At 45.4% G+C, this 23,335-nt stretch overlaps 1 protein-coding gene across 1 annotated transcript in view; it reads left to right on the forward strand.

Moving 5' to 3' along the window:
• Positions 1-20,292, forward strand: part of Ets1 (ETS proto-oncogene 1, transcription factor) — a 62,569-nt gene extending 42,277 nt beyond the window's left edge. Inside the window, exons 6-8 of the mRNA XM_059267580.1 lie at positions 266-526; positions 17,146-17,264; positions 18,637-20,292. Coding sequence (XP_059123563.1) covers positions 266-526; positions 17,146-17,264; positions 18,637-18,852 — 596 coding nt within the window. The 3' untranslated portion in view covers positions 18,853-20,292. The remainder of the gene's footprint in view (positions 1-265; positions 527-17,145; positions 17,265-18,636) is intronic.
• Positions 20,293-23,335: the final 3,043 nt, after the last annotated feature.

Consider the following 23,335-nt stretch of genomic DNA (forward strand, 5'->3'; position numbering starts at 1 on the left):
AGATCAGAGGAGTAGAACCTGATTTCAGGTCTCTCTGCTAGGAACTAGGAACCAGGCTGTGGCAGCATCCTGAGGTTGTGGCCAGGCCAATCCCCTGCCCCCTAGTGTAGACTCCTGACTCCTGGGGCCTGTATCCCTGGGCCCTCTCTCCCTTCATCCCTCTACAGGTCTGATTAGCAATCTGTCCTCCATAAGAGGGTTTTCACAGTTGTTTTTTCCCAACCCCTCCTCCCCGCCTTCCTCCCACCTCCTCCTCTACCTCCAGGTAAACTCGGGGGCCAGGACTCCTTTGAGAGCATAGAGAGCTACGAGAGTTGTGACCGCCTCACCCAGTCCTGGGGCAGCCAGTCATCTTTCAACAGCCTGCAGCGTGTCCCTTCCTATGACAGCTTCGACTCCGAGGACTATCCCGCTGCCCTGCCCAGCCACAAGCCCAAGGGCACCTTCAAGGACTATGTGCGTGACCGTGCTGACCTCAACAAGGACAAGCCTGTCATCCCTGCTGCTGCCCTGGCTGGCTACACAGGTAGGCACCCAGCCCCTGTCCAGGGGGCTCTTTGCATGTTTCTGTGGGCCAAGTCAGATATATGGCACAGAGACCCACGGGCGTCCTTCTTTCTTTTTGTGAAGTTGATGTCTCTGAAGGGGCTTCTGTCTCAAGCCAGTCTGCTTGTGAAAAACTACTGAGTTTTGGAAGCCAGTCCTATCGCTCTATCTCAAGGGTTCATTTTTAAGGGTGGTAGAAAATTTAACTTTCGAACTTCTTCCATATCTGGAGTTTCTGGAAACTGCCTCACGGCTGCTCTTGAGGGACTTTTGCTGGCTTGCTCTGGGGAGACCACTCCAAATATAAAACCAGAAGCTGGCTTTCTTAAAGACAGAGTTCAATGGCCTGCACGCTGGAAAGTTTCACAGTATGGTTATCATGGCAGCTTGCTGTTTGAATGCAGGAACACGGTTCAAAGCCCTGTCCAGATCCCTTCTGAATTTCCATAGCAAACCACTTAAAAAACAACAAGGACAGCAACAACTTAGCTTTATGGTTGGTTTTCTTCCAGGTGTGAAAGCTCTAATTAGAATAGTGGTGATTTCAGAAACAGCCCAGAGAATGGACTTTGATGGAGAATCCGATAGTACAGCCAGGCAGTTCACTGTTCATCTAGGCAGCAGTACGTACGTTACTCAACCCAGGAGCCTTGGAATAGCTTGTCTGAGAAAAATCCAAGGAGCACTAAGTGATGTGCTAAGCATCAGGTCCTTTCTGTAAGACTGCAGTGCTACCAAGGCTTACAGCGTGTGTCACAGAAGAGCCTTGGTTACACTCGGCTATTCAGGTGTGCTTTAGCAGCTGTCCTCTTACACTGCTCTTCACCCGGGCAGCTGAGGGCCCTGTGTGACTGAAGACAAACAGCAGATGTGCTATTTCTGTTGACATACCTGTCTGATGCTAAAAATGTGCTAGGGTAGTCTTGAGATTTTTCTGAAAAATTAACTGATCTTGAAGAACAAAATTCATATACTTAGAAAAATTACTCCTTCGAAGATCAAGAATATATTCTGTATATTGCATTCCGCAAAGACCCCTAGGGTAGTCACTGCATCAACAATGTTCAGGAAATATGTCTGTGATTGGAGTGGCAGCAAGGACCATATGTAGAGTCAGGAGCCACAGACACACTTGAAGATCCGTGTTCTTTTGAAATACTTCCAAGTCTCTTTTGGAGCTACTAATAGGTGAGAAACTTGCTACATTTCAAGGGGATCTTTTTCTATCTCTGGAGAGTAGATTATTGGGAGGTTTTTAATCATTTTTATTGAAGATATTTGAGATTAGAAAAATTCCAGGAAATCTTTCAAGGTGTACAAGAATGGCAGACCCTGGAATTGGGACCAGAATCTCCAGATGTAGTGGTAGAGTGGGTAGGGGGAAGGGATGCTTAGAAGGGAAGAGAAAGACAAGCTGGGTAGAGCTCAAATGATTGGCAGTGTTCTTGTTTGGATATTGTTTAGTGGACTCTTCCCCTCCCTCCCTCCCTCCCTCCCTCCCTCCCTCCCTCCCTCCCTCCTTCCCTCCTTCCCTCCCTCCCTCCCTCCCTCTCCAATGGGATAAGGGATTAAAACATTCAATAAGTAGAGGAGATAGGAAAGTGATTATCACTTAGCTTTCTCAAAGACTAAACTCTTCAAATTGAAAAAATATTTTTAAAGCCTCTCCACGTTTAGTTTCTGTTTCTTTACAGTTGTGGATTTAAGTTTTTCAGACTCAAACGGTGGTGAGAACAATAGCCCAGAAAACAGAAGTCCTCTGAGCCACCTCCCAGCCCTAACACACTGTGTGATTTTAGGCAAATTTACCTTGTACCTTTTTCTACTTTAGTGAAGTAGAACTGTTCACCCTTATCTTGACAGTAGGGATGTGTGAAAATGCAATTGAACCAAATCAATTAATTAAATGAGTGCTAGACATTGTGCTAGACATGGTGAGAAGAGACCCCTACTTGTAACAAATTGATTATTTCAGCAAATGAGCCCCAACTGGGTGTGGATCAGACCGCCCAGGGCCTTCTTCCTGTCTTGTCCAATTTATTCTAAAAGCCCTTAGACTTGGACTGGACTCTCTTGTTGCTGTGGTCCAAATAAAGGTTGGGGTTTGTTAGGTGTGTGTGAGCAGACCACATTTCGGTGTCTTTTCCCATGGGCCCTGCCTTTGCAGAACACTTCCTGCCTCCACACAGGTTCTCTGATCCTGTGGCCTTATGGGCCCTTCTCATTTCAGAAACGGATGGCATACACCCATCGTGCCTTGGCTCTTACCTGAGGTGATGGCTAGAGTGTCTACAAATTGGTGTCTGGCTTTGTGACGGTGTGGGAGGATGAGCTGACATTTGAAAAGTCCTTTGGAAAGTGGAGATCACTGTGTAACTATTGGCAGTACTTCTGTCACATTTATAAAAATCGTTTTCTGTCTCCGGTCTTCCCTTTTCTGTCCTAAAACCCAATTGCTGCTGCTTGTGTGTGACCTCCACTAGGGACGCTCGCACTTCTGCACCATGACCATCGTGACTGCCTGGCCCGCACTACATGCATGTGCTCAGATGCACCTAGCTGAGAAGAGGGTGTAGCCTCCTGTCCTAGACTAGGGGCTGAGGTTTCTGCCTGTATCATCTCCACAGGAGTACATTCTTCTCCTTCTTCCTGTGATATCTTAGTTACTGCACTGTAAGTGTGGAAATCAGTTAGAAACTGAATTTTCACATTCTCTTGCACAGTTACATTCTTCCTTCAAAGATAAGAAAATTGCATCAGCCTTTACTGGGCTCCCATGGCAACTTGTTAAATTAGGTCGAGATGTGGGGGCAGATAACACGGCTTGAAAGCCTGCCTGTTAGCTGAGTGAAGAATACATCAAATGCAATATTGGCTTCCGCCAGAATGTACCTCCTTACCTTGCTGCTTACGGTTATCAAACTGATACCATCAGAAAGCTCCATTTTCTCTCCTTCATAGATACATTCTGAACCCTTTCTAATTACAACACAGTGAGGGAGCAACCAGGCCACTGTTGTCTCTATACCCCATAGACCTCAGAAAAATGCTGAGCCCTCAGTCTGTGCTTGCATGCTGGAATCATTTGTTATGATGATGGGTCCTTCCCTCCTATGTCTAGTACGATGTCTAGCATTCATTTGTTTAGTTAATTGATTTGGGTGTAGGCATCTTGATTTCAGTTTCAATGTAGGGTTAAGGTAATATGCTGGATTGTTAAGTAGTAGTCGCCTTCCCTCTGGGTTCTTCCAGCCCCATTTTAGAGATGGTGAAACTGAGCACAAAGAACATGCTTTATCCAAGGTCAGGCCATTTTGCTCTGTAAGAAAGTAGCTCCTAAATGAATCAGTGCTGCATGTCTTGCTTGAATGCACCATCTGTTCTTCATGTTAAGGAATGGGAACACTCCCTGGGTATCTCCATGTCCTTCACAGAAGGATTAATGTCCCAGGTGGCCTCTTATCACTAATTAACACTTCATACATGTGGCTGAAGATATGGGGGAGGGGTAGAGAGGTAGAGATGGCTTTACTTCAGTACAGAGTTCCTGGCCTGTGAATCATCGTTATTGAGCTTCATTCCATATTCCTAGTCACAGCCACAGATAAGGGCCCATTCCTATCCCTGCTACAGGTGACATTCAGTTGATTTGCTGGCAATCTATGTCTGGGTATATCATCACTCACTAAGGAAGTAGGTCTTTTTCACCCAGAGCCTGGAAAAGACTATGCCCCAAACCATTCATTAATGATCATAAAAGTATGTTTTGTATTCTCTTTCTCTCTCTCTCTCTCTCTCTCTCTCTCTCTCTCTCTCTCTCTCTCTCTCATTGTGTGTGTGTGTGTGTGTGTGTGTGTGTGTGTGTGTGTGTGTGTGTGTGATATCACACCAAAAGGAATCAGACCTAGAGGAAAAGCAGCCCCATATGTCTGTCCTCCTGTATGTCCCCTCAAATTTCCTTGGTTGGAATGAATTCTATTCTGTCCATGTCATAGATGACAGGAGAGTCAGTCTAAATTCACACAGTAAGAAAATCCCTGGGTCAAGCTCAGAACCCCTGAGGTCTCGTTGCAGTTGAGTTTTAGGGTGCAGTAGCCCAAAGCTGCTGATAAAACACATTTGAGAAAATAAACAACGTGATTACAGAAGGGAGGCCTGTCAAGCCCCTCCGTTCAGGGCATGGCCTGTGCGTTTGTACCTGCACTCACAGTCTTCTGAAGAAAACTGAGTGGAAAAATAATCTGTACTTACTAGGACACGAAATGGTGACTTGAGTCTTGGGAAAGCCCAAGTTAGCAGTAAGAAAAAGGGAGATGGGTTGCTGAGTTCATAATGTAGCATGCATCTGTGCAGAGCTCAGCTATTCCAAACACAGGTTAGCCAAGGTGGAGCTTTCAAACATGTTACCCTGTACTAGGGTCTTGGTGGAGTCTCTCCATGCAAATACTTCTGGAATAAGACAGTGAGAGGTGGCTAGCGTTGAAATAGGCCAACTTGTCAGAGTGGGAAGAGACCCTAGTTGCTCACTTTGAGCATTAGCCACATTTCCAGAAGCCAGAGGCACTCGGTAGTGACTTCTCTGAGCTCCCTGAACCTGGCAAGGCTGGAGCCAGCTCAGGGGTTTGCCAAAGCCAGCACAGTCTGAGTGTGGAGTGTCCCTGGGCAGTATCTCCACTGGGAGGGAGGAGGCTAGGAACAAGAAGGGCAGGGACTGTCTTCCCTCGGGGTCTCAGGTCACAGGAAAGGGAGAGGAATCTTCCTGCTCAACAGCAGCCCTGAGGCCTGCGGGACTCTTAGTCCTTGTGCAGATTGTGGGGGTTCATGTGGGCTGGATGTGAGTCTCAGTAGAGACCTGGGTTAGTTAGCCTGCTGTTCAGTTGTAGGTCAATGGAGAATTACTTTGGAGTACCAAGAAGGAAAATTCCCAGAAACAAAACTGAAGTGGCTGGGAGGGGAGCAGGTCTCTGCAGCCTGCAGGGCCGTTTCACAGCGTCTGCCTCTTCACTGATTAGTGTGGTGACAGTTAATCATTCTCCACCAGTAGAAGAATTCCTATGGTTGGAGAGTTTGGCCACACGGTGGTTAACTTTTTCTTTCTGAATCTCTTAAAATTTTGTGGGAAGAGGGGTTCCTTATGTTTGCTCATAGTTTTGAAGGCCAAGATTGGCTGAGTTCCCTCAAAGCCTTGGGCTAAAACTGTACCAGCTGCCCTTGGGGTGGCTTTCTAGTCTGTCTGAACCCGAGGCCTATTTGCACCTCTCCGAGACCTGTCTGCATTCCGGATAACAGGTTGACCCTTCCGTGTCGGGAGCAGCTCCTCTGTCTGATTCAGAGAAGTCTCCTCCGAGTCTCGCTATTTGGGGATCACTGTTTCTTTAACAAACTCTCACTACGCATGATGGAATTGGGTGGTGTCTGCTTGGGAATTCCACGCTGACTCCAGTGTGAAACTCCACCTTTTTGCCTTTGAAGCAGGATGTTTCCATTGAGCAAAAGGTAGCCAGCATGCTGTGAGACATCAGCACAAGCCCTGGCTGCCTTTGCGCAATGGTCCTGGAAAGTCCCCATCACCTCTGACGTGTTCCAGATTCTCCAGCTCTGCCCTGTAGGGTCTGCTTTTCCCTGCGGTGCCCTTCTGTCCCGGCTGTAGAGAAACTGCTTTGCTCTTCAGCACAGAGGCTTGAGTCCAGAAAAGCACCCCTGCTCCTGCATGCACTCACACCCAAAGTGAGATTTACTTGATGCCATGGCTTCAGTGAGATCAGCATCCCATCTGCCATTCCAAAATGCCTTCACAATGAAGTCCAGTTTAGACAAGTGAGAGGCTGGCCTCTTGGGCTGCTTCCCCATGAGGCTATAACCTGTAGGGATTGTGAGCATGGACTTGGGCTCTGCTACTGCCCAGCTGTAGGATATTGGGAAATTTCACAACTCTGTGCCCCATTTTCTTTGTCTAAAAAATGGTAGTAATAATGGTTCCCATCTCATAGATAGGTGAGAATTAGTGAGTTCATGGAATCACGCAGAACAGTGATGGGTACCCAGGAAGAACACCCCAAATGATAGCTCATTCCTACTCCGTATTAATCTCTTATCTTACCCTTTCTTCTTTGCAGTATAATTTTAGTTCTTTGAGGTCAGGAGATACATTTTGTTTATGGAATTCCAGCAATTAGTGACAGCATCACAAGACAAAGCAAGACCTTTGATGTCAGTTAGGCCCATCTGACATGTAGCCCAGGCTGCTGCCTGTGTTAAGTACCTGTTATGTCCTGGACTCTTTCATATAGTAACATTTGTTAACTTTTCACAAAAGGCATACACGGAAGCTTCTGTTTTTCTCATTGTACAAGTGTGGGATTGATTTGGAGGGGGAGGGGAATGTCTAGACCAAAGCCACAGAGCACATAAGATGCTTCTCAAAGTTTTCACATTGTCTAGCTAGCAATTAAGAAAGTATCCAAAATGTGAGAAGCTGATAGAAAGAGATGGTTAGCTATGCAAGCAATGTGTGTGGGAGCATCTCCAAAGACACAGAAGGAGCAGGGGAGGAGTCAGGGAAGCCTCCAGAACAAGCTGTGGGCCTGGACAGAAGGAGGTTTGGGTAGGAAGTGGCTCTGCTCTGCTCTGTGTCTCAGCCTCTGGATGGTTCAGCCAAGCTGGTAGGGAGTCTTTTGGTCACAGCTGCCCAGTGGAAAGACCTCTGTGTGTTCCAGGTCTGGGCCTGTATGTCCCTTGCTATGTTCTGTCCATGGTTGTAACAGTCCTCAGAAAACCTGACCCCTGTATGGACATGGTAGAGGAGGTCTATTATATCCCCTGCAGTAGGACACCTGAGCAGCAGTTAGTATGATAGCCACATTGGACCTGACCTACAAGGTGACATCTCAATAAGCTAGCATAGCTTTTCTGTCTGGCCTAATGTAAGGCACAACTCGTGATCATGTGTCTCTATGTTCATAGTGGCCCACGATGGGCTTTGGGGTTCTGTGTATAATGTTGGCTGTAATTAACCCAGTGGTGTGACTCACATCTCCCTGATAGATAAAGAGAGTGAAAGTTCTCCTAGGATGACTGAATTCGAAAGTTTAGACTCTGAGAGGAGGGTGGTACCCAAGGTGTTTGAGAGGGTGGCAGGACACAAGTTATGTGGAGGAGTTTGACATTCAGGCTGGGTGGAGCAGTTTCTTGTGAAGGCCTCTCCAGGCTCCTTCTCTGGCCCCAGTTCTTCAAAGGCGTAGGCAGGACACTTTCAGCTCACTGCATTATGGTGAACTAAGAGTTTTTTTTTTTTTTTTTTTTTTTTTTTTTTTTCCTGCAGCTCCATGCAGCCTTTAATATTCTGTTTCATGTTCCAACCCAACCTAGCTACAATGCCCTACACTTGAAGGATGTTCAGAAATCAGTTGCTGCCTAAGGGCTTGTAAGAGCTAGCACACACTAATGCTCACATAGAACAGAATGCCTTCCCAAGAGTTACAGTGGGCCAGACTAGCAATGTTCTTCATTTGTAAGATGCCAGGCAACCTCTCCTCCAAAGTTAAATCAGTCCTAGAGATGGACTTCCAGACTTACTTTTCTGAGTCTGGAGGCCTAGGCTCATCTCTCTAAGCAGTCAACCATCTTTCTTCCTTTGCTTGCTTAGGTACCAGAGCAAGGTGTTCCCTTTAAGGTATTTACACCGGTTAGAAAAACAATAGTCGGTTGTTTTAGAACAATTCTCTCCCTAGCCCTGACCCCAGCCTGAGCCCTCTCTGGTAACTTCTTCAAAGGTCTGTTCCCTAGAAAACACCAGGAGGAAAAGTCTGTAAAAAACCCACTTCCTGACTTGAGGCTCACTGTCTGACTGCTCAAGTTCACATGCAAGTTAGGCTGCACGTGGTGTGACGCCGTCTGGGGTGGGCTTAGAGGAAAGAGGTGGCTGCCTGGAAATCTGCAGTTTTCAGCCAGTGGGACGTGACCCCCACAGGGGTCGCATATCAGGTATCTATCCACCTTATGATTCACAGCAGTAACACATTTACAGCTATGAAGTAGCAATGGAATAATTTTATGGTTTCGGGGTCACCACAACACGAGGAACCGTATTAGGCTGTTTAAATGTATTAAACAACATTAGCAAGGTTGAGAACCACTGATCTAAATGGAGGCAGCTCCTTTAAGAGAACGGAGCAGTCTCGTTTCGCCCCCTGATGCCCCCACGTGTGGACACTTGCACACCTGCAGGTGTGCAGAGCCTCAGAAAAAAAAAAAACAACAACAACAAAGGTCTTTCATCACCCATTAAAAATGTGTAACTGCCTTCTCCAACCCAAGTCAGACTAGCCCAGCGAGTCTCACTGAAATCTGTGCCAGGTGGGGTGGCCCTGCTGGTCAGTTGCTGCCCTCTGCACTTGGTGGCCAGCTTGCCTAGGCCTTGGTGGCTAGACAGGGCACTCCACTTCTCAGTTAGTGTTGGTGGACCATGTTTGTGGGGACATTGGGTAAGGTGGCAGAGGCTTGGGACAGAGCATGAATGATTAGGGAAAAAGCAGTGTGGGAAAGAGGACCTTATTCTGTCTGTGACCCAGGTTTCCCCAAGCCAGCATGGTTTGTGATGCTTTCACTTGCAAAGCGGTTCGCTCTGCTGCCTCTTCTGGTGTCTACCAATTTTTAATTAGAGGAAGGGTTTCATTCTCATCCTGAACTTAAAAAAAAAAACTTCAGGGGTTATTCTGTTAAAATATTTTTTAAAATTATATTTCTATGATTGGCTTAAAAAAATCTTGGAGTTTCTGCTTTTTCAAAGTTGCCATTTGAAAGGTTCATTTCATTCTTGGAAGCATTATTACATTTTATCTAGGGAGTTTACAGTTATTTCTTTGAAAATTCTGTTTTTGCAGTTACTTTTCCTGCCGTCTGACACTTTTCTGTATGATTCCAGTGCTGTTTATTGTTGTGCCCAGTTGGCTCCACTCTGAGGGTTGATTCTGTAGTGTTCGCTCTCTTCCTTACTTCCCAGGGTTTCTCTAATAAACGCCTAATTTATACATCTGCAAATGAAAGACAAGCAGGAATTACTATTTCCATTTTAAGAACAGGGCTAAACAAAGCCCAGGGAGTTGGAGTTGCATCATATTTCATTTGAACTAGGAAGAAGTAAAATCAAAGATCTGTAGGGGTCACTCCCTGTGGAGGCTTCCTTATGGGTGGTGTGTGTGTGTGTGTGTGTGTGTGTGTGTGTGTGTGTGTGTGTGTGTGAGATTTTCTAGGATGCTGTCACTTCTCGGTCCTTCATTGCCTGCCTGCCATATAACATTTTTTTTAAGTGTTTTGAATTACTCCCCCTATTGGAGTGGCAGTGTGTGTGTATGGCAGGGGGAGGGGGGGCAGACATACGATGGACCTGAACTGGACACTCAGAAGCTGTTTTTAATCTATTTGAGATCTGTTTTCCAACTCCTTTCCATTGTTAGATGCTGGTTATCTCAGCAATAAATGGATGCAGGTTTCTGGATTATTTTTTCATCATTGTGCTTATCAAATACAGCTTTAATGGTCTCTTGGTAGACCTCATATTCTGTTCACTACTCTTGAGTTCCTAGGCATCAACACAGGAACATATTTATAGAGCATACGATAGCAGGGACTTAATTAACCAAGGCATTTGGGGTAGGCTGTAGAACACACCATATTTGGGTCTTGTTAGAGGTGAGATGGGACAGAAGAATGGCACCAGAAAAGTGTAGGGTAACTCAGAAGGAACAGGTGACAGCTCTAGGCGTAAAACAGAGTTGGCATATCAAATCATCTTTGCTCTTTCCTTTCAAAGTTCTTCCCAGGCCTAGAGTGCCAAACCCCAGAGCAATGCCGTCCTGAAACAGTCTTGTGCAGCTTCCGTCCGACTCTCGGCGAGAAACTGTTGGATGATTTCTATTTAATTGGCCCCTCAACACCATGACTTAATGGAAACAGTAAGATTCTGGAGCTGTCTGTGACTTAGAAGGGTGTATGAGACTCTGAAGTCACCCACCCCACCTCGGAGACAGGTGCTCCTTGGGGGGTATAAAAAGGGAGGGTACGCCGAGCAGACGGGTCATTTCCGGACTCCGGTGTTCTGTTTTTGCTGTCACCGTTGGCTGTGGGCAGAGACACCTGGCTGGAAGGGAGGGGCCAGCCAGGCTTATTCGCTGTTTTAGGGCCACCTGCCAGATGTGTGCTCTCAGGACAGAGTCAGCCCCATTGCAAGGCTGATCAACCATGAGAGTTTCATAGGTTAAAATAAATATGCTGTCCTACCCACACTGAGGTATTCAATTTGAATTTCAGAGTAGAACTAAAGGACTTCAACTTCTTAGAGCAGCATGAACCCCCTAAGGACAAGAGGTGCGGTTGTTTTATTTTGGGAGTGTGTTGATGCAACATAGCCTGGGTGTCACCCATATTTTGGTCCCAAATATAATTTAATAGAGAGAGGCCTTTAGTTACCTTTCAAACCTGTGTGGGTTCTCTCTCTCTCTCTCTCTCTCTCTCTCTCTCTGTTTCTTTCTTTCTTTCTTTTTTTTTAGGATGATGGTTTTGGTAAAACCATCCATTAAATGTTGAAGTACCATGCCAGGTACCACAGACATAAGGAGACAAAACCAGAAGCATTCAACAAAGCACATTGCTAGAGTTGATGGCTGGGAGATGTGTGCTGGTGAGGTGTTGTCTTAGACTTCAGGAATGAGAACAGGGACTTTCCTGGGAGCATATAGTCCCATGATGAGAGAGAGATGGACTTTGAGCAAACCACAAAGACTTGGTGTTAGAAACCATAGTGAAAGAGGCTGGGGAGATGGGCAGATGCCTCAGGTGGTGCTCGCTTCCTAAACATGAGAAACTGAGTTTGATCTCCAGATCTCTAACACCTACTTAAAAAGCATGCCATGGTGACGCACATCTGACATCCCAGGGCTGGGGAGAAGACAGGAAGACCCATGGAGCTCTCTGGCCAGCTAGTCTAGCCTAATTGGTGAGCTCTAGACCAGTGCAGACCCTGTCTCAAAGAGGGTGGGCGGATTTTCTAAGTGTGATACCTGAGGTTGTTGCCTATACTCCACATATGTGTGCACACACACATGTGCAGTACCCTTCACACACACATACACAGTGTTTAAAAGGAAACCATAGTGAAAATATGAGCAGTCTGCCAGGACAACAGCTGTCTAATGTTGACTCCATCTGTATGAACTCAGCTGTCTTGTGTTAGCCTCTTACTAGGGCACAGGTGATAGATGGGAACTATGGTTGAGGGGAAATGAGGACGGAGTGGCGGAACCTGAAGTCTAATCCTCGCTCCCCTTGGCCAGCTGTGAGGTCACTGCCATGGGCAGGTGGTCTGCAGACCTAGAGAACAAAAGGAATGTCGGTGACACTCAACTACTAGGGGGATGAGACAAGAAGATTGCAAGTTTTTAGGCCAGCCTGAGCAACTTCAGTGAGAGCCTGTCTCAAAATCCGTGCATACATACATAAACAGATGAGTAAGTACATAGCGGAGGGCGTGGTGGCTCAGTCTTAGAACACTTGCCTGGCATGTGCAGGATCCTAGGTTTAGTCTCCGATTCCGTAAACAACAATAACTGAAGACAAACAGCAAATCTTAGCCAAACGAGCTAGACACATGGCACACACACATGCACAGGCACACGCTTTAGTAAAAGTATATTTCTATATTTCTAGCTTACTGCGATTTTTAGTCTCAGAGTCAGTGACCAAAAAGCAGGAGACATCAGTAACCAGTCCTCATTGACATCGGTGGTAGGCCTTGCCCTTTCTAGATAAAAGACGAGGGACCAGAGTCAACAAGAATGTATGTGAGGCTGCCTCTGCTTTGTGGTCTCTCTGGGGTTCCCTGGAGGACAGTGTGCTTGGTGTTCTTTGTCCACTTGCCCAGGCCCCTCCATGTGCTTCTTCCAAGTCTGGATCACGCTTTGCACACTAGGCCTGCCTGCATTGTATAAGAACTTTCCTCTCATCTAGAGGCTGAGAAGGAAAAGCAGGCAGAGGAAATTCCCTAACTTGGGTGGCTGGAAGAGGGCAGAGCAGGGGATATGAAGTTGACTCAGGCGATGGCAGCAAGATGGGAGCAGGGCTGTGGGGGTGTGTGCGCTGTGCTCCTTCATGCCCCGCCTTGGAACCTCCTTCTAACAGGGACCCCTCTGTTGTTGTGGCTCCGAGCTCCACTGGAGCAGCATACTTTCCCAGTGATGCCACTGGATTCCTGATGTGTGACACCGCAAGGCAGCATGGTGAAGGGTGCCGTTGACTGCCTTGGGGCCCCAGACAGGCCTGCCATTGTGAGTCACATTTAACATGTGAGCTCCCCTTTCCCATGACTGGCACTATTCTTAGTACCAGTTTCTGCTCGGGGGGGGGGGGGGGGGAACAGAGGTTTTCTGGGACTATAAACCCATTTGGGTAGGTGGATGGGGGAGGTAGGATCGGAGAGGGGAAGGTGGAGGGAGAGTGGAGGAAGCTTTGAAATGTCAGAGCATGTTGGAGCAAGGGCAAAGGAAGGAGGCTGGAGCCTGAGGGTGTGAACAGATCTATGCTAAGCAGTCCAGAAATGTCCTCAGGAGACCTGCAACAGGGACTGCAAGTCTCCTTCATGCGTCTGGGGCGTGGACTTGGATGCGGCTGGCGGATAGGCAAAGCCGGTAAGCATTGCAGCCCCAGGGCTGCCTCTACGCTTTGCCTCCATGTGGACCCAGTTTTCCCTCCGGAAGTGAGTGAGTGTGGCTGATAGGTTGCTGTGGGAACAAGGTCCTTGTGACACCATTGAGGAATGAGATAACCTGGAAGCCACAGTTCTGTACCCTTCCTCTTGCTGTTGCTCTCTCCAGCAGGAGGGAAATGTGTACAAGTCAGTGAAACGGCATCAGCGGGGAAGTGACTTTTAAGAGGAACCATGGAATTGTCTCATTGGGTACAACAGTGTAGGGTCTTATCCTCCTCTTTTTGGAGGGTAGAGGAGGAGTCCAGCTAGGTAGACCAGGCTGGCCTTGGACTCTCACTTCTCCTGATTCTGCCTCCCGAGTGCTGGGATCACACACAGGTGTATGCTAGCACACCCGAATGCCTGTGGGCTGTCCGAAGGCATGCATCAGCTAACCTGCGTCTTCTGTAAGAATCCCAGGAAGAGGCTTGCGCTGACATGGCTCCTCTCTCAACTGTCTTGGAAATCGAATCAGAGACATTTCTTCCCATTCAAGTGCCTCTCCTTGGGCACCTGCTCTCCCTGTTTACATCCTTTCTTCTTTTTAGTGGATGTGGAATAAAAGACTTCAAGAGTAGATGATCCTAGGACTTGGGTTACCAGTGCCCAGAATTGACATTTTTTTTTTTTATGTTCCCTCTGAACATAATAAAACTCACAGTGAGGAAAAAAATCGTCTCCAGCAAGGATTCACCTGTCCCCAGTTGTATTCAGACATCAGTGGGCAGATGCTCATAGGCTGTATTAGGGAGTTCTTTGGTATTGAAACTTAGGTAACATTGTAGGAAAATCACTTCTGTCCCCAGAGCTGGTACTGATGATATGATTTGAAGTCCCTCTTTCTGTCCCAGCCTCAAGGGGAGGGGCTGTGCTATCCTCTTGAGCCTTCCTTTCTAGGACCTGCCAGTATGCTTGCTATACTGATCACTGACTAGGACCTGCCTGGGTCTTACCATCTTTCCATCCCTCTCCTCAGCTTGATATTCAGTCTCTCTCTGAGAGAGATTTTTTAAGACAGTTTGAGAGAGGTTCTACTACTGTAAAACTTAGCCACTGCAGGGGCCTGACTAGGCTGGCAGTGTCCCTTGTTGGGATGGGTACCTAAATTAGTAGGTGATATGTCTCTCAAGAGTCCTGGAAGAGACAAGGAAGGTGACTCCTGAAAGCTAGATCCATTTAGCACTTGGGTCACTGAAACCAGGCAGTCAGTTTAGTTAGGTCCATGGCTTTTGGTTTGAACAATGTATTGAAGAATCTGAGGTATTGACCTAGGTATTCTATTTCTCATCTGAATGGCTCTACCCAAGTTAGATACCCATCCTGTGCATTACGTTTTCTTTCTGCTGAGAAACGGTAGAAACCAATAGATTATCTATCCCATAGGGTCACTGAGAATTCAGAAGCAGACAGTAAGGCATAGATGTGTCTCATGTTGTAAAGGCCTCAGTGAACTGTGGCTCCCATTTTCTTAGGGGTTTTCTTATTTATGAGGTCTGCAGTATTGATACAGAGTAATCAAAGAACTCTGATGTCAGCTTTTCTGTATCTGTTTCGGGGATACTGCTGGTTGTATAAGATTTCTGAGCATCACTGGGAAACTTATAATTGATATTGGGGCTATCGCAGTTCATTTCTCAAGGGCAGTTTGCTTTCTTAGCTCCTAGGTCACTGAGAAAGACTTCTCAGTGGTTCTCTAATTTGCCATGTTTAGCTTCCTGTGGCTGCAGACTTAATTCGACTCCAAAGAACTCTGAACATGTATCTGAGTTGTATACTAAGTGGTTTCTTACAAACAGATATATATGGAGTGAGTGAAGGCTTTACGGTGCTCTGGGTTGTTTCTTCAGTTTATTCATTGGCTTGGAAGGCATTTGCTTTTATTCTTAGCTATATATCTTGCAAGATGGCTCCACAGAGCCAAAGGTACATTCTCAGTGTGGTGAGGAAGAGCTCGTTCATTTACCATATGCAGCATGTGTGTGCCAAGGAGAGACTGAGCTCCTTCAGCTGCACAGAGTGGTATCTGGCCCTACATGCTTTCTCCTGTGGTGTTGAGAAAGGCTTCCCTGGTATTTTAAGTCTGACTTTGGAGCAAAGTCACTTTACTTTTCTGAGTACCAGTAGCTTAGAAAGAATAGGGCTGCCTGAGTCCCACTCTTAGCATACCTTGAAGGGGTGTAAGATAGAGTGAGAGGTGTGCATAAAGAACATCCCTTTTGATGGAGACAATTCTAAAACCTGTTTGCTGTTGATTCTGAGTTTACTTTGGAGCAGACACATTTAAAAATTTTACGTTTAGGTATGAGAATATTAATGTCATAAGGTGCAGTGTAGACATTTAGCAAGAGGTGCTGACAGGTGAACCGATAACTTTCTATCTACCCACACCCATAGATTAGATAGGATTGATTTCTGGTCATTTCATAAAAGGAAGATAACCTGCAAGGAAGACTTGTAGATTAAATCCTTTAGAATTGGAGATTTGGCTGTTGGGGCACACTAGACTTTCTAGAGTTACGTTCTTGTACATATAGATAGGAGGAGAGACAGGAATGCACGTGCACACACACACACACACACACACACACACACACACACACACACACGAGACAGAGACAGAGGGGGTAGGTATAATGAGAACTAACCCTGTGAATCTAACCCTGTGAATACAATGCAGGGCAGTCCTCATCTGACCTCTGAGGATCCCTTGGGTAGCAAGCTGATTCCTCACATAGTGGCAATGTGTTCCTTTCTTAGTTCTGGCTTGAACATTTGTGTAGGGGACTACCCACCACCCCCACATTTCCCCAGAGTGCTCTTGAGTAGGAGCAGCAGGAAATATTAGATAGAAGAATTAGAGGGGGAAGATAAAGATAGAAAATACAGGATAGCCTCAAGAGGGCCTAGAACCTATTCCAACGGGCCCTGACTGTCTCTACCCCAGGGTTTTTGTAGAAATGCCAAGGGGTGGAGCAAAAGACCTCCCCCCAGCACAGCCAAGTGCAGACCATCTCAGACACCTGCACTCGGGCCCATGGTCCATAGAGAGGTCATCTTCTCTATGTAGACCTGCTGGGTAAAGCCACGAGGAAACCTGAAAATGGGCTCCCACAAACGTGCCGGGAGTGGAGCCATGGTAGAGAAAACCATTGCAACTGAAGGGCATCAAGTGCCTGTTCCTCATGAGAGGATGCGAGAACAGAGACAGAGCCTTCTTCATCACAGGTCAGGGCCGGAAGCCCCTGCTGTGGAAAATGCTTCTGGACTTTGAGTTCTGCCTGGACCTGGCAAAGACTTTCCTTTCTTCTAAGGCAAATGTAATGACTTAGTGTTTAAAGGCACATAAAATACTCACTGCCGAATGTGGTGGCACACGTCTTTAATCCCAGCACTAAGGAGGCAGAGGCAGGTGGATCTCTGAATTTGAGGCCAGCCTGGTCTATATAACAAGTTCTAGGCCAGCCAGGGCTACATAGTGAGTACTTCTCTCAAACCAAATAAACAAGCAGCAAAGAGGATACTTCCTTAGAACATCTCCAAAGACGGACTGTATTTTTTTCCAGAGTTTGCATAGCAATTAAAAGAGGTGACCCTGAAATTAATAAAGAACAAGCAAGTGATAGAGTATGTCCTGTGACTTTTCTTGTTTCTTCTGGAAGGAAGCTCTTCACTTTCTTTGAGCTCAGAGTACTTGCTCCAGTGTTTGTGCTGAGGCGGACCTCACTCAGTTTTCTCCTGTCTAGACAGGCTGAGAGGAGGGATGTGGGGCTCCTGCACAGTGGGGCTGCTGCACAGTGGGGCTGGCCGCTGTGAGCCTTGAATACACGTTGTTAATGATCCACCGTGCCTTGTGCTTCCAGGCAGCGGCCCGATCCAGCTGTGGCAGTTTCTTCTGGAATTACTCACTGATAAGTCTTGCCAGTCTTTCATCAGCTGGACAGGAGATGGCTGGGAATTCAAGCTTTCTGACCCCGATGAGGTAAGAAAAGAGTGACTTGGGAGTCCCAGGCTGAGGAAGGGTGAGAGAAAACCCTGGGATTGTGATCCTGTGGGCCTGGATTGCAAGCTCTGCACCGCCTCGCTGATTGTGTACCCAAGAACTGCCGATGCAGCCTGCCTGGGCTTCAGTTCCCTTGTTGGCAGAACAGAGAGTGGGTACACTGTCTATTGGCTTTCTGGGACGAACTGATACATATATAAATTCCTGGTACACAGTTGGCCCTTCGTCAGTAGACACACCTTCTGTGACTCACCCTCTTCCTAGTGGCTGGCTCTGTGAATTTGAGAGGCCTTGCAAGGTGAATGTACTTCATTCACTTTTCCATCCTTTTGTCTCAGAGTGCTTACTAAGTGATTCATCTGTGCTGCACCTGATTCCAGTGCCAGAGATGAATGGATAGGAGAGAGGAGATCTTTCTTCTGGCAGACATGAGAAAGTGTTTGCACCCTGGGACAGAAAGGATGCTTCCTGGTGGTGAATGCAGGACTGGCAGCTCTCCCACCCCTTCCACACTGTCCTGTCCAGTTTTGTGCTTTCAAATTAAGGACACCTGTTTATGCTGTGGGCTAGAGGGATGTCTGTCCTGTGGCTCTTCTTTTTCCTTCAAAATCAATAGTTTAATGATTTCATCAGTTTAAATAATTAAATCGAGTGCAACACTTGGAAACTAGAACTTAGAAATTCTGTTGCAGCAATGTGTATGGAAGGGGCCAGCATTCTATTAAGAGGAATATGCTGGGCTCAGAGAGGCAGCACATATTCTCACTTAGGTTTAGAAACTGAATCACGGGTCCCATAGAAGTAGGGAATAAAATAATGATTATCAGAGCATGAGCGAGAGGAGGGGAAGGGGACAGAGGCTGCTGAACCAAGGATGCTGTTACGGGAAGAGAGAACTTTAGAGCTTCTGTGGTATTGTTGGGTGGCTGTGGAACAGTCATCAGCTATTTCAAGGGAGCACATGGGAGTTATTTTGAATGGTCCCCGGAAAGTAATAGTACATGTCTTGAGGTTAAAGGCATGCCATGTAACCCGATCTGATCGTTACACAATGCATAGGCATATTAAAAGGTGGCGTTTTAATGTCCACATTTTGCTGAAATATTCTCTGAATTTCCATGGCTTCGTAGTGTACATTCACAGTGACGTACAGTTACTGTGAAGAATGCAAAAATATTCTTAAGAATAAAAATGGAATTCAGAGGGACTAGCTCAGAACTGTGTACACACACAAATTTCTGAGCATTTTTATTTGACAGTCATGAGTCATGATGGATGTGTAGAGGTGTATTCACTGTATTCTAGTATTACCCTACAGACTTTTACTTACTTCTATTTAATTTTATTTCAGGTGGCCAGGAGATGGGGAAAGAGGAAAAACAAACCTAAGATGAATTACGAGAAACTGAGCCGTGGCCTTCGCTACTACTACGACAAAAATATCATCCACAAGACGGCGGGTAAGCGCTACGTGTACCGCTTCGTCTGTGACCTGCAGAGTCTGCTGGGATACACTCCCGAGGAACTGCACGCCATGCTGGATGTGAAGCCAGATGCTGACGAGTGATGGACACAGAAGGGACTGGGGGAACCCTGCTGAGACATTTCAGAAAACAACCGCGTTGGCTGGACTCTTAATTTTTAGTTGTTATTCTATGTTTTATTTTCCAGAACTCATTTTCACATTCAGGGGTGGGAGCTAAGGGAGCTGCAGCTGTATTCCATTGGCCATTGGTGAGGCTGGAAAGAGAAAGTCAGGACCTCTGGGGTGGGTGGGGCAAGAAGCTCCTGAGCAGATTTTTCAGGAGAGAGAAAAAGGTCTTCTTAGAAGTTTGATGGACCTGGTTTGCAGGAGGAAGAGACTAATGTGTCCAATCATTAAAACAAGTCTAAGAAAAAAAGTCCATCTTCAGTTATGGATTTAATAGCAGGAGGACTTGTCACATCATGAGTAATGGGATTGACTAAAGTCAATACATTTGGAGGGTGGGATAAAAACATTTTCTTCAGGGGATTACTAAAAACAAGAATTATTAACCTTTCTACTTTTTGAAACAAAGATGGACTTCAATGGAGGGGGTCCAAAACTGTTTTTATGTTAAAGTTTATTTTATTAAATTTTGTGCCAGTATTTTTTTTTCTTAAAAAAAATGTCTTAAGCTCTAAGATGGTCTCAGTATTGCAGTATTGTGAGTTTGTTCTTTTTTGGCGGCTGAGGATTCTGTCACAGTGAAAGGCAACCATTTATATAGACCCCATCGGAAAATCAAAGCTCTGTACTGAGATCAGAGACCCCAGACTCACCTGACTTAGCTGAAGGAAATGAATGCTGATTTGGGAGCAGGGGAACCGTGCATGTGAATTATACCTGCAGTTTGTACAAAATTTTCACGTCCCTTGTCATTTAGAGGACTGTCAGGCTTTGGACTTAGTGTAGTTAAGGGGCATTAAGTCTTTGCACTGAATGTATTTTGCAGCTCTGATTGGGGACTGTTGTCAACATAGGAACACTGTTAAAGTCTTGGAAAGGAAATTGAAGGAGGAAGATTAACCTGGTTTTTGATTAAATCTCTACCTGAAACATAGATGACTCAGAATAAAAGCTGTTCAAATGGGCATTACCCGTCAGGTCTTAAGTAAGGCCCGAATGCATGCCATTTCAAATGAACACTCTACAGTTTCTCCTCTACGTCTTATTTTCCTGGTATCCCACATTGTTACCCCCTCCCGCCCCCAACCTCATTGGTCAGTAGAGTGGAATGCAATGCTTTCTGATAGGTGAGTAAAAGTGTAATTTCAGACATCACGACATGAATCCAAGAGTACAGACTTGCTAGGTTCAGAAGCCATGGAAATTCAGAGAGTATTTCAGTGGCACGTGACTTGGCCTCCTTTGGGAAGAGGCTTTCCTTTGAAGAGTGGGAGCTTGTCAGGTAGGACTTCAGGTGAGGCTGCATGTAAAGGAAGTGGTAGAGAGTGCTGGAAGCTGGAGCTTGACCTGGTGCCTTGGCAGAAGACAAGGGAAGGTTAACTGCAGATAAGAAGAGTGACTTAAAGGAGAAGATACAAGGGAAGGAGCTTGGTGAGGAAAAGAAAGTGGTCCATGATGTTTAAATATGTTTTTAGTTCCCTCAAAGCTTAAATACAAAGAGTCAATTGAGGCAACCATCTTCCTCCCCTTGGGAGGGGAGACCTGAAAAGAAGGTGTTGGGGGTAAAAAAACAAACACGGAAACATGCCTGGTAGCATTAGAATCCCTTCCACTGTACACTTGCCTGATTAAGACAATGATAGTGGATGTCCGTGAGAGAAAAGAGGTAATTGATTGAGATGGGCATCTCCAGGCTGGCTCTTTGGGGGATTCCGCTATGAAAATGAACGTTGTAACTACCTTGTATCATCTTCCTGAGAGTTGATGGCTGACTCCCAGATTCTCTTGCAGACTCTGAATTATTAAGAACATAACTCTTGTCCGTGGATGTTCTGTACTGATTGACTGGAGCATCCTCCACACAGGGAAGCAAAGGCAAAACATCCCAGCTATATATTTTGATTTTACAGATGCAGGTGCCTTAATGAAGCTCTCAAAATATTTAGGAGCTGCTCAGGGAGTATTAGGTGGGATCATTTGGATTATGTTGTTTTATATTATGTGATCTTTGTTGGGCACTGGCAGTGTGTGTGTGTGTGTGTGTGTGTGTGTGTGTGTGTGTGTGTGTGTGTGTGTATGCACTTGTGTAAAACTGCAGCTGAAATAATACTGAATTTTCTACTTAAGTCTGTCCACATTTCTGTCATGGTGAAAGAGTACAGCCAGGGCTGATATCATTGCTTGCTGTTTGCAACAGGGCTTTAAACAGTCGTTTTCCCAAATAATCTTCCTCTCCTATTCAGTTCATGCTGAGAACTCTCCTTCTGTGAGTCTGATGCCTGCAGTCCCTATGGCAGATGAGATGTGAGAAAGTGCCTCCTTGCACTCCTCAGCTTGCTGACTTACTTGCCAAGATGTCTCTTCTCCCTAGGTCCACCATTTTCAGGATTGTAGATAGTATATTAGTCAGACAGCTTTGTTATCCATCTGGCCAGATGCTTTTTGTCCTTTTGTCCAAAGGCCAGAGACCATCCAGGAAGAGTGATGGGTGGTTTATACACTGGAAATGTAGCAGCATTGTTGCATTGATGCTCTTTAAAAACACGTTAACTTCAGAGGAAGGATGAACAAATCTGATCTAGCTGGGTGACACTCTTGTGTTCCCAGAGAGATGCTTTAACCTGCGTGTGGCTTTTTGGCTCAGAGTCCAGGAGGAGGGGACTCTGTCCATGGAGCTCTGGTTTTGTGGCTATGGAGACTGGTGGAAGCATTTCCAGATCAGAGGTGCTCTTCCTCACTTTGGAGACCAACACTCTGGGTTTTAAAGCATTAACCTTCATGGTGAAATCATACCTTCTCTCTTCTAGTCATGCTGTGCATGCTGCTTTCTCTGTTGGGGTCTATATAAATTTGTTGAACTCTTACGTACATTCCAAAGAAGTTTCAAGGAACCACAAATATATGTATACAAATACATATATGAAGTATATATGTTAAAATGAAATTATCTCTATCAGGAATACTGCCTCAGTTATTGAATTTTTTTAAGAATACTTTTTTTTAAGATGAGAATTATTGGGGTGAAAAAGATGTTATATTGTGTTTGACTATTTTCCAACTTGTATTTTCATATAATTTATATTTTTTAAATGCTGAAAATTTAAAAGCAAGATTTAAAAAGGAAAAGCAGGTGCTTTTTAACAATCAGAACTGAGGTAGCTTAGAGATGTAGTGGTGTGAGTGTCTTATATGGTTTTTTTTTTAAACAAATGCAAAAAAAAAATTCTTATGGGGGAATTTTTTGTTTGTTTCTTTTAGTAGCTGATGCTGGCACATCATTTTGCTGGAAAGTTTTTTATATACTGTAGCCTGATTTCATATTGTATTTTAAACTGTGTGAAATTAAAGAAACAAAGAAATTCATTCATAATGAGGTGGCTCTGGCTTGATTCTTTCCTGTCTACATCATGGGAAAATTAGGATAAATTAACCAAACAGAGAAAAACACGAAAGAAATACAGTTTAGTTCCTCAGATCCTGTAGCTTGGAATCATTTTAGATAAAGACTGACTAATAAAAGGTTAGAGATATAGGGACACAGTCTTAGCATCTCAGTGATTACCTTTATTGTTTATTTCATCCTTTGTAGATGCACTCTGCTTAGTCAAACCTCATTTATTCATTTCTGAAGGACTAAGAGCCGTGTGAAGAAAAATTGTAATGACTTAGCAGGTAGCCTTTGGAGTCTAGCTAGATACAGTTCCTGATGTTAATATAGACAGACGACAGTGTTTCAACAGGTAGCCTTTGGAGTCCAGCTAGATACAGTTCCTGATGTTAATATAGACAGACAACAGTGTTTTAACAGGTAGCCTTTGGAGTCCAGCTAGATACAGTTCCTGACGTTAATATAGACAGACAGCAATGTTTTGGTTCCTTCTGATGGTAGCTGTGCTCCTTGGCAATTTAGACTTATCTTATCCATCTCTTTGGCCTGAACCCTTCCACTGGAGCTGGGAATCAAGAATTATAATGTCTCTTAGGACCCCTCCAAGCTATACTTTGAGTAGAATATGTACTTGCAAGTGTTTCTGGGAGAAGAATGCTTAGGGCTGCATTCTACATGCTGCTCTTTCTTGTTGAAACTGAAGAAGGTGGATGTTTTTAATTAACACCAACATTTGCAACATGAATCCAAACTCACAGCTGGAAGGAGAATTTTTGCTGAATTGTTCACAAAGAGAACTCTGTTTTTGGAAAATCTGTTTCTTCAGTCCTGGAACTTGAGGTTTGCTGAGCACACGTTAAACACGGACTGTGTGGTCTAGTGGTCAGGGAGCCCAGCTGGCCAGGAGAATGGCTTTGGTCTTGCGAGCCTGGTGAAGCTACCACAAATGGATGGATTTTTTTTTTTTTTGGAGGGGGTTTTGAGGTCCTCAAATTTTGTGCTGAAAAGCTG

This window comes from Peromyscus eremicus, chromosome 7, assembly GCF_949786415.1.
Source record: "Peromyscus eremicus chromosome 7, PerEre_H2_v1, whole genome shotgun sequence".
Lineage (NCBI taxonomy): Eukaryota > Metazoa > Chordata > Mammalia > Rodentia > Cricetidae > Peromyscus > Peromyscus eremicus.